The sequence below is a fragment of the Petaurus breviceps genome, unplaced genomic scaffold (genome assembly GCF_028583685.1).
Source record: "Petaurus breviceps papuanus isolate PSGF00001 unplaced genomic scaffold, PetGlider_PUasm1.0 175, whole genome shotgun sequence".
NCBI lineage: Eukaryota > Metazoa > Chordata > Mammalia > Diprotodontia > Petauridae > Petaurus > Petaurus breviceps.
The window spans coordinates 60,951,815-60,963,931 of NW_027185764.1; the positions used below are offsets into that span (position 1 = coordinate 60,951,815).

Sequence of the window (12,117 nt, forward strand, 5' to 3'; positions counted from 1 at the left end):
CACCATGCCCTACTGGAAAAGTCGAAGTGGGTATGGGAGAAGATATGAGAGAGAGCAGATTGGAGGAGTGACTGTGGGACTGCTGTTTTGGGGCGGTGGGTAGGGGGAAAACGGGGAGAAAATTTGTAACTCAAAATCTGGCGGAAATGAATGATGTAAATCAGAAGTTAATTAAGCATTTGAAAAACGAAAAAAAAAAATTTTCTGAGGTCAGGTTTTAGGGAGTATGAGCCATGATGCCAACTAAAGGTGCCATTTCAAGGTGAAGGTGATTTCCAAATTGCATATGTATCTGTCTTTTTCTTAATAATGTTTTTATTCTCTTTTTCTTCATTACATGTAAAAACATTTTTTAACGTTCATTTTTAAAAATTTTTGAGTTCCAAATTCTCTCCCTCCCCTTCTCTTTCCTTGAAAAGGCCAGCTCTTTGATGTAAATTATATGTGTACAGTCATGCAAAAAACATTTCCATATTAAGCATATTACAAAAGAGAACACCGGAAAGGAAAGAAGGAAGGAAGAAAAAGAAAAACAAGAAAATTTTAAAAGTATGCTTTGATCTGCATTCAGACTCCATCAATTCTTTCTCTGGAGGTGGATAGCATTTTGCATCATAAATCCATTGGAATTGTCTTGGATCATTGTATTGATGAGAATAGCTAAGTCATTCACAGTTGGTCATCAGGCAATATTGCTGTTATTGTGCACAATATTCTGGTTCTGCTCATTTCATTTTGCATCAATTCATAGAAGTCTTCACAGGTTTTTCTTAGAGCATCATACTCATCATTTCTTAAAGCAGAAAAGTATTCCATCACAGTCATATACCACAACTTGTTCAGCCATTCCCCAATTAATGGGCATCCCTTCAATTTCCAGTTCTTTGCCAGCACAAAAAGAGCTGCTAGAAATATATATGTATTTTACATATAGGTCCATTTCCTTTTTTAAAAAAATCCCTTTGGGATACAAACATAGTAGTAATTATGCTGAGTCAAAGAGTATGCAGTTTTTTATAGCCTTTGGGCCTGGAGTTCCAAATTGCTCTCCAAAATGGCTGGATCCGTTCACAGTACTAAAGTAGTGCTTTAGTGTTCCTGTTTTTCCACACCCCCTTTCCTGTCATATTAGTCAATCTGATAGGTGTGAAGTGGTACTTCAGAGTTGTTTTAATTTGTATTTCTCTGATCAGTAGTGATTTGGAACATTTTTATATGACTATAAATAGTTTTGATCTCTATATTTCTCATGCTGATTTGTTTTAAAATATCATATGGAATAGTAACATAGGTGGGTGTAGATGTTGGCATGGAACATGAGGTTTGCTAGCTGATAATTTTTAGTACTCTGTCCTTTTTGCCCTCTTTGCCTCTGTAGATTTAATTAACTATACCGTTTAACAACTTATTTTTGTTGCTTACTGTACAAGGTGCAGTGAAGTACTGTGACCTATCAGATCCACATCTTCCTGTCTTTTGTTTTATGAAGTTTATATTAAATGAAAAATAGGGATACAATCACAATAGCTCAGAGACCCCAGTTAGGAAAGTTCCTAACAATCAGCCAGAAGTTTGGCTTTCTCTCTGTTTTAAATTTAGATTTATCTCTAGTTTAACCATTGCTCTCTTTATGTTTGAGGCAAAACTCAGGTTACAGGGCAACATTTGTGTAAAGAAGTGAGCATTGTATTGTGTGATGTCTGTAAATGGAGAGAGTGTTGTGTAGTTTCTATAAAACTCACCAAGAAGGTAAGTTGGAGAAGGAGCAGACCTTTTCTTAGAACTTCCTCCTTCCTTGAAAAGATGGATAAAACTGTGACTTTAGGCAAAATTTAATATTCAGTGATGCTTGTAGGAGCTGATGATCTTGTCACAGCTCAGGCCTAATCCTTCTTTCTCCTTTCTGCTATAGCCCCTTTGCCAGTGATTCTTTCCTGCTTTGCTCACTAAGCCCTAGGCAGGACTAGGGCTGCTGCCACTACTACTGAACTCTTGAGCTTCCTTCCTCCCTTCTCTTTCTCTTAGTCTGTCCCTCCAAACTCTGTATTTCTTAAAGAATTCCAGAGCTTGACTCATTTCTACTCTCCAGCTCAAATATTGTAATAATACCCAAACCCTCTCAAGACTGAGAGGGAAATGCTTGTCCCTCTGAATCCCAAAAAGCCAGTTACTTCTCAAACTTCTATTTATACTACTTTAGTAATTTTGCTAATGATATTTTTTTTTACTACTTGTTGACAGTATTTAATGGAATGCTTCAATGTTCTGAATTGTTTCAGCTTCAAAGGAGTTTGCTGTAGAGATCTTAAAAGCTCACAATGACTATAGACGGAAACATGGCTGCCCCCCAATAAAACTCGACAACAAATTGAACCATGATGCACAACAGTGAGTCATTTTTTTAACTCTTTCAAAAGATCCTGAAACATTTTTCTTTCTTTTTGAAATTACTTTACACATAAGTATGCTATGTGATTATGTAGTCTGAGAATTTGCGTATTTCCTGTTATAATGCTGTTTTCTTAGTATTATTAAGGAGGAAGTTTTTCTTGTTGTTTTTCAAACAAATTATATTTTATGACAATACATTTTCAAGATTTAGATGTAAACATGTTTTATGAAAGGGAGTATTTGGAAGTTTGATTAAGATTCATTCATTTCTACTTATAATTTTAGTAAATGCTATGAGTTTCTTTGCTAGGTATGCAGATGCACTGGCTACTACAAAGGTTCTCAAACATAGCTCAGAATCCAGTAGGGGAAATTGTGGAGAAAATCTAGCATGGGCTTCATATGATCAACCAGGTATGTTTGGTTCTTTTGTACTTTCCTGTTAGAATTAACTACATTCTAAATTCGTATCTCTAAAATTTACCTACTTCATTTATTTTGTGGGCTGTGTATATTTAAAATTCTGATCTGTTGTTTTTTTCTAAAAGTTGATTTATACTTGAGTTTTATTTGTTTGTTTTTCATACATGCCTTTCTGGTCTGAATTATATCTTCCATGCTCTATTTTTAATCTACTTGTGTATACTTGGAATGGCAACTCAGCTCATGGTATAAAAATGCAAACCTTGTCTCTCTCCACTCCTATCTGATTTTTCTCCTCTACGTCCTATACCTACCTCTGCCATTTCCATTCCCAAACCCTATGCCTTAAATTGTATCCCCAAGGCATGTTCTTGGCATAGCTCTGTTAACCTATTCCTGAATTTGTTAATCAAACTGAGAGTATCACATAAAAAGTATTTGTCACATGAGAGTGTTATTTGGACTTACCTATGTTTTACCTACCCTGTAGAACTGAATAATAACTACTCTCAACATTCTATTGAGTACTAGTAGGTATTTTGAAAGTTCCCTCATTAGGGAAAAGAACATTTTTTCCTCTTTCAGTCACAAAAGTCAAGATATTTAAAATCAAAAAGTTATTATAAGACTTCTAATTACACTCTTAATAAAATAGGGTGTTTATTGGACTTATTGAGTTCTATTTTCTTTTGTTTTAAAGTTTATATCCTCAGTTTGAGAGACACTCTATTGTTTTTTTCTTTGGGAACACACTTTGTTGTGAAATTGGCTTGCATGCTTACATATTTGTAGTGGGAATATCCACTTCTGGCATAAGGTGCCCTTGAGGAGCCTTTTGAACATGGCCAGTTTGCTTAAAATGGAGCTCACTGCATCTCCAGGTAAGTGGGGGGCCTTTGATTGACCACTTGCATCTTTAAAACTGGAGTGACTGATCACTTGTTGCCGTCTTTGGACTGCCCTGTCTGCTACATCCAACACTTGAAGCCATGAACTGAGCTGGTGAGAGAGGAAGGAAAATCTTTTCCCTGATCTCCCCCTATTATTCTTGCCTGGGAGCATTTGTTTCTGTTCCTTGTTTCTTACCCTCAATTTCAAGTGATCACTACCACAGACCTGGGAGTTTGAGCCATGGTGGCCATAATGCCTAGAGCCAGGATTGCAGACAGGATGGTGCAAGCAGTCAACCTGACATGGAAACCCAAGAGAAATCACATGCCTGAACCACCTTTATACTACTTGTACCACTTCAGTCTTGGGCCCTTCACTCCAATCTAGAACTCTTGAGGCCCTTCTAAGTGCAGGTAGGAACTCCTGAAAGGGGTGGGGAAAGGAGCTTCTGGAAGCATCTAGCCACTTGGGGAAATCCCTCAAATCAGACCCTAGGAAGGAAGTGAATGTGGTATGAATGATAAATATCTGTAGCATGTATAGGAGTCAGCCAGGAGTTACTGTTAGTGTGGCACTCTGCTTTATTTTTTTAAAAAAGCAGTAATAGTTCATACAATATGTCATAGTTTACAAAGCACTTTAGAACAGGAGTTTCTTTAAAAAAATTTTTTCTAATTTTTTCCCAAATACATGTAAAAACATTTTTTTAACATTTGTATTTTAAAATTTTGAGTCCCAAATTCTCTTCTTTCCTTCCCTCACACCTCCTAACTCATGCGAAACCTATTTCCATATTAGCTAATTTGCAAAAGAAAACAGACCAGAAGAAAAATCAAACAAGAAAAGGAAGGTTTAAAAAAGTATGCTTCAGTTTGCCTTCACACTCCTTCACTTCTTTCTCTGGAGGTGGATAGCATTTTTCATCATAAATTCTTTGAAATTGTTTTGAGTCGTTGTATTGCTAAGAATAGTTAAGTCATTCATAGTTGATCCTCAGACAACATTGCTGTTACTCTGTACGGTGTTCTGGTTCTGCCCACTTCACTTTGCATCACTTCGTAGAAGTCTTCACAGGTGTTTCTGAGAGCATCCTATTGGTTATTTCTTATATAGCACAGTAATATTCCATCCCGATCATATACCACAACTTGTTCAGCCATTCCCGAGTTAATGGGCATCCCTTCAATTTCCAGTTCTTTGCCACCACAAAAAGAACTGCCAGAAATGTTTTTGTACATATAGGTCTTTTTCATTTCCCTTTTTTTTTAATCTCTTTAGGATTCAAACCTAATAGTGATATTTCTGGGTCAGAGGGTATATACACTCTTATATCCCTTTGGGTGTAGAGTTCCAAATTGCTCTCCAAAATGGTTGGAGCAGTTCACATCTCCAACAAGAGTACATTATTGTCCCTATTTTTCGACATCTTCTCCAACATTTGTCATTTTCCTTTTTTGTCATATTAGCCAATCTGATAGATATGAGGTGATACCTCGGAGTTATTTTAACTTGCATTTATCTAATCAGTAGAGATTTTTTTCATATGACTATAGATAGCTTTAATGTCTTCTGAAAACTGCCTGGAACAGAGCTTCTTAACTTTTTTTGTGTCATGGATAACTTTGGCAATTTGTTGAAAATGATGTACCTCCTCTCAAAAAAACTTTTTAAATAATTGTAGGAAGTGCTATATTTCATTTAGAGGTTAGTGAAAATAAAGATGTAATTTTTTTTCCACATCCAAATTCATAGGCCTCCTGAAATTATATCCATGTACTGCAGGTTGAGAACCCCTGCTTTAGACTTTAAAGTACCTTCTGTGGTTTGCTCATTGGTCTCTCTAGGCATAGAGAACTTTCAATAGACATTCCTTAAATTATAAGCATAGGACTTCAAGTTGTTCCATAACATGCACACAACTGTTTGCATATAGGGGCTCACGGATACACCACTTACCTCTCTTACTACTCACTACCCTTGCTTTCCCTTTATTCTTCCTCAGGCAAATACTTTGTCCCAAGAATTATTTTTAATCCTCTTCTGTTTTCACATTCTTGCCTATTCTTAGTAAATTGTTTTTCTTCCTCTCTCCTTACCTTTTTTTTCTGTGTCTTCATTTCATTTGTGAGTTTAAAAAGGAGCTCATAATGACTGATTAAGAGCAGTGCTAGTACTATACTCATGTCAAAGAAAATGAAATAATACTTTGAAATAAAATTAGACATAATTAGAGTAACTGTGGTAGAAGTTGGAAGTGTTTGGTTTAGGAAGAAGATTGGCAGTTTCCTCTCTTTGACTCCCACCCTCCAGAGGAGCCTTTCTTTTCCAAGCCCTCCCTTCAGTTGGGATTCTCTAAGCTACAGCAGCTCCACCCCAGGGTGGAAGAGTTTCCTTGAAACAAATGGAGCAGTGAGCTCCCTCAGAAGAGCTTACCAAACTTCTGTCCCCTTTACACTGCTCATTCCTGTACGCCATTGCAGCCAGATTGACATAACTTATTTCCCTGCTTTGGAACAATTATATTCCTACTTGTCAGTCGAGTCTTTTGGGCTCATTTCTAGATGGGAAACAATTTAAAAAGTTGTTTCCTGTCTCTGTAGCCAAATGTAACTTTCCTTTCAGCTGCCCTTGACCAAACAAAATGCATTGAGACCAATACTGTATTGCATTAGTTTAAGTTTTACCTTAATGGGGAAGAGTCTGAGTATTTATATAGAGCCTATTCAGTGCTAGGAACTTAGTGTTAAGTACTGTTTACAAATATTAACTCATTTGATGGCCACAGTCTTAGAGGCCAGTGCTGTTATTATCTCCATTCTCCTGCTGTGGAAACTTCGACAAACAGCAATTAAGTGACTTGCCTGGAGTCACACAGCTCATAAGTGTCTGAGGCCACATTTGAACTCAGGTCTTTGTAACTCTTGGCCCAGCAATCCATCCAGTGTGTCATTGGCTGCCAGCCTAGGTGAAGAACAATCCAATATATAAACTTGAGAGAAACAGAGAAGCTTTGGCACAAATACACAGTCTCCCTGAGAAGGAGAAGGGAACTTAACCATTTAGTAGCTCCCAGCAAACAAGAGCAGCCACTGTCTTGTCCCTGGTGACCAGGAGGTCCTCCTTGTCACACCTGTCGGTGGCCCTGGTAGCAGAGGTAGCAGCAGCCACAGTGGCAATGCTCAGTCCAGGAACTACTCCTGTCTCTCCATTTTGATGCAGAGCACCTGGGGACCACTCAGCTACTAGTAACCACCACGGCTGATCGCTTGGCCACAGAGGTGGTAGTAGAGGAGCCGGCTGGCAGCGGCCCCCTGGCCTGCACATTCTGACGTGGCTCCAGTCTCTTTCATTCATTGTAGTGGCAGAACACTCTCAGGCCCTTGACTCCCCCTCATCCCCATCTCTCTTGCGCACACTTATTCCCTCATGGGAGGTTTTAGCTACTTCCTCCAAAATGAATGGAGGAAGAGGCTTCCTTTTCATGGTACAGTCTCACAGTGGTGTATGGGGTATTTAAGGAGGTCTAGCACCTCTAGAGTTAGGGCTTGCTGAGGCCTTTTCGGGGCTCTTCATCAACCTTTGATGTCCACCTAGCACTCAATTCTCACCTGTGGCTCCAAGAAGCTGAAGCATGTACAGCAGCCACACCCTGGTAAACCATCTTAGCAAACATGCTAAACTAGGTTGAGGGTAAACAATGAACCTCAAACATGTTGGTGAGTTTGGGGGGGCAGGGTTTGCCCTAAACATATGAAGATTTCCCCTGGAAGACTGGGCAGGTGAAGACAGTTTGTTCCAACAGTCATCAAGGTAGCTGAAGCAGGTTCTGTGGAGTACTTAGAGCTTGGCAGACATCAGAGATGCCAAAGTCATCTACTGCATCCCTTCCATGGCAAGTCATCCTGACTTTTGTCTTGCCACTGGACTTCAGTGACTCTGGGAGAGAGAGTGAGGCTAACAACTTTGTGTAACTTAGCCTCACTTGAATCTGGTTCACACATAAATCAAAACATCCCCTGATGTCATTGATCCACTTCAAAAACAAAGGATAAACAACAATAGTCTCACAATCCCATGGTTCTCAGGACCTCAGATGGGCAGGCACTGGGTACTTCTTATCCCTTGGTCAGAAATTTTGCCCTTCCTTACAAAATTAGCCATGGTACAAGTGACACCTGGAATTATCCATCACAAGATCAACATAAAGATCCACTTTTAAGGAAACAAGGATAGTTAGCCCAGCATCCCAGATAGGACCTCAAAATGCACTTCATGGAAAAATACATCGACAGTACGTGTAACAAGACCATAGCGCTATTGACACTTTGTTTACATGGAGGACAGGTACATGCACATGTCACTACAGTACATGCATATATAAAGAACACAAGCATAACAGCAAGAAAAAAGTAAAGCAATATGAAAATCAGTAGGACTAGAAAGTGATAGCATAGGCAGAAAACAGCAGTGTTTATAACAGTAGCTGTAAGATAATCATGAATAATTCCTGTATCCACAATATATGCATGGTGTAACAAACAGATAACATGAAGAAGGAAATCAAACGAGCATACTCAAAATGTGTAGTAATTAGACGGACCTGTCATCTGACTACATGTTTCTACAATTTCCTCTATAACATAATTTTTAGTTTGGTCACTGGTTAAAGAGACAGTTCTCCTCTGACCTATCACCTGCTATTCTTTCCACCTCTCTGCATGAACTAGTTGTGGAGGGCTCAGGCTGGCTATCAGTGCTACTTGTATTACTATGTGTCTTTATTCTAGAGGTCCTTTTGGTTGAAGTTCCAGACAGAAAAGGTGTTCCCTCTGAGCTCTCTTCTCTCCCCTTATTTGAACTAGTAGTTGAATGACAGTGCTCCAAGTCTTCTTTACTTAAAATGTCTGTTTCTGAGCTGTTGTTTGGATCAGACATCCTGCAGAACTGGCAGAATTTTTTTTTTCCTGCTTAGAGTTCAGTGGGGCTAAGTGTCCATCAATGTCCATCTGCTCATAAGGGAGTTTAACCAACTCACCTATAGGCAATAAATGGTCATAGTGAATTATCTATACTTGACCCCTACTAGTCTTTGGAGGGTAACCAGGTGGCACAGTGGATAGAGTCTTGGGCCTGAAGTCAGAAAGATTTATCTTCCAGAGTTCAAATCTGGCCTCAGATACTAGCTAGGCACTTTACTGTTTGCCTCAGTTCCTTATCTCTAAAATGAGCTAGAAAAGGAAATGGCAAACCACTTTGCCAAGAAAACCCCAAATGGAGTCATGAAGAGTCAGACCAATCTCCTGGCCTAATTTGTTAACTGAATAGTTGCCCACTCTTAGAGGGGGCCCTGACCTTTTTAATTCAGGTTCACTGTCGGAATATAATGAAGCACTCATTGAACAATTAACAAAAGGAGGTTTACTTTGCCCTAACTCAGTAATGATACATATTCTCTGGATAATGAATGCTCTTCCTTGTCCCCATATGGAGAGGAAATTAGGGAGGGTTAAGCACCATGAAGGACATAATGACTGAAATGGTCTTCAGAAATCTGCCAATTCTGAGAGGCCCCTTCTAGGACTTCTTATGCCTTTAGATGACAAGGAAGCTAAACCAAGGTTAATCAGGTTCTAGAGATAGCTTTGTCTCCCTTTAGAGAGAACTAATCCCTAAGGATTAGTTTAGGAGAAGGAAGGATCCTTGGCCTGCCTGTGTTGGGAGGGGAGGAGAGGGAAAGCTGTGCCAGGGAAAAACGGGTAAATTTTGGTCTTGTCATGTCCATTTATCTCTGTAATTAGCTATGAAATAATTTTCCTGTTGATTTGCTAATTTGTGTGTCTCATACACACCAAGTTTTCTTAACAAAACTGTGTTGTTAAGATCATGGCAATAAACTTTAGTATCATCATTTAGCATCATTTGTTTCTGTCTGAGCTAAAATGTAGTTAGGTGGTAAGTTTATTTTGCCATTCTTTTTTTTTTTTCATTTTTCAAATGCTTTATTAACTTCTGATTTTCATTCATTTCCACCAGATTTTGAGTTACAAATTTTCTCCACCGCCCCAAAATAGCTGTCCCACAGGATATCCCCTCCTCCAATCTGCTCTTTCCCATATCCCTTTCAACTTTTCCAGTAGGGCATGGTGGATCTCTATGCCCCAGTGCCTGTATATCTTATTTCCCAATTACATGTAAAATAGTATTAATAATAGTGTATATATATATACACATATATATATATATTTTAAACATTTGATTTTAAAATTTTGAATTCCAGATCTATTCCCTTCCTCCCTTGCCACCCACCCTTACTGGGAAGATAAGCAGTTCAGTATAGGTTGTACATGTGTAGCTAATGCAAAACAATAACATAGTAGATATATTGTGAAAGACTGACTATATTTCCCTCCCTCCTATCCCAACCCCCACTTGTTCTGTTCGCTACTTTGATGCTGTCCCTTTACAAAAGTGGGTGCTTCCAACTTCCCTCCCCCCCAGCCTGCTCTCCCTTCCATCATCCCCCCTCTCATCCCCTTTCCCTCTACTCTCCTGTAGGGTGAGATACCCTATTTAGTGTGTATTTCATTCCCTCCCCAAGCCAAATTCAATGAGAATAAGGTTGACCCATTCCCTTTTGCCTTCCTATTCTTCCCCTCCATTGTAACCATTTTCCCTTGCCTCTTCTATATGAGATAGTTTACCCCCATTCTGTCTCTCCTCATCTCCTCTCATTATATTCCTCTCTCAACTCTTAATTTTACCTTTTAAGTATCATCCCTTCCTGTTATATTGGTCCTGTGCCCTCTGTCTATGTATACCTGTAAACATATATATATATACACATTCACATATGTATTCATATGCCCATATACCCTCATATATAGACATACATATATATGTATATATATATATACATATATTTCTGTTCCCTTCAACTATTTTCATACTGAGAAAAGTTTCATCAGTTACAATTATTGTTTTTCCATGTAGGAATGTTAATAGTTCAGCTTTGATAAGTTCCTTATGATTTCTTTTCCCTGTTTACCTTCTCATGTTTCTCTTGCTTCTTGTATCTCAATGTCAGATTTTCTATTCAACTCTGTTTTTTTCATCAAGAATGCTTGAAAGTCCTCTATTCCACTGAATGACCACATTTTCTCCTGAAACATGATACTCAGTTTTGCTGGGTAGGTGACTCTTGGTTTTAATCCCAGCTCCTTTGCCCTCCGGAATATCATATTCCAAGCCCTTCGATCCCTCAGTGTAGAAGCTGACAGATCCTGGGTTATCCTGATTGTGTTTCCACAATATTCAAATTGTTTCTTCCTAGCTGTTTGTAATATTCTCTCCTTAATCTGGGAATTCCAGAACCTGGCTATATTATTCCTAGGAGTTTTCTTTTTGGGATCTTTTTCAGGAGGTGATTGGTAAATTCTTTCAACCTCTATTTTGCCCATCAGGGCAGTTTTCCTTGAGAATTTCCTGGGAACCTGGGAAGATTTCTATGAACTGATGCCAAGCAAAGAGAATAGAACTAGGAGAAAACAATCTACAATGTCTATATATTGTAAAGAAAAGTAGCTTTGAAAGACTTAACTATGATCAGTACAGTGTTAATCATGACTCGATGTCTGATAATAAATCATTTTATTAGCAAGGAGGTGATGAACTAAAGTTTCAGAATGATACATAAATTTTCATACGTGGACAAGAAATTAGAGAGAGATGATGTTGCACAAACTTTTTAAAATTTGTTTTTGAAAATTATCAGGATATTTTATGATTAGTAATTCTAGTTTTGAAAGTTCTTTTGTACTGCCACTGTATTTTGATATTATCAAATTTTTTCTTATAGGACGGGATGTAGCTGACAGATGGTATAGTGAAATGAGAAATTATGACTTTAAGAGTCCAGGATTCTCCCCAGAATCAGGTGAGTATTTTTTGCCATTATTCTCCAAAATACAAGGTTTTGTTTTGTTTTTTAATTATGAAAATAGGAAATTCGATCAGTTAATATTTCCAAGATCACATTTCTAGTATTTCTTTCATTTTATCTTTCAGAAAAGCAAAAAAAAAAAAAAGTTAGAAAAGACAGACATCGTTTTTTCACTTGGGTTTTTGACTAAAACGTTCTGGTTCATTATAGAACTGCAGGTTTTCACAATCTTAATATATAGTAGAGGTTTTAAACACACACACACACACAACACAATTTCAGGGGGATCTATCCATCTCACACACAGTGTAACCTCCCCTTAAAATCTTACACTATGCCTGAGTATCATAAGACTTGAGAATCCAAGGGGAAGTTATATTAGACAATTGCATAGATGACTTCTCAATAACTAATGTATTATTTCTTTCCATCTCTATTGAGGTGATAGATAAAAACTCTGTTTTATATACCTT

At 38.1% G+C, this 12,117-nt stretch overlaps 1 protein-coding gene across 1 annotated transcript in view; it reads left to right on the top strand.

Annotated features, from left to right (window-relative positions):
- The window catches only part of GLIPR2 (GLI pathogenesis related 2), a 49,747-nt gene that overhangs the window by 21,715 nt on the left and 15,915 nt on the right, over positions 1 to 12,117 (top strand). The window contains exons 2-4 of the mRNA XM_069085232.1: positions 2,280 to 2,388; positions 2,702 to 2,805; positions 11,561 to 11,638. Coding sequence (XP_068941333.1) covers positions 2,280 to 2,388; positions 2,702 to 2,805; positions 11,561 to 11,638 — 291 coding nt within the window. The remainder of the gene's footprint in view (positions 1 to 2,279; positions 2,389 to 2,701; positions 2,806 to 11,560; positions 11,639 to 12,117) is intronic.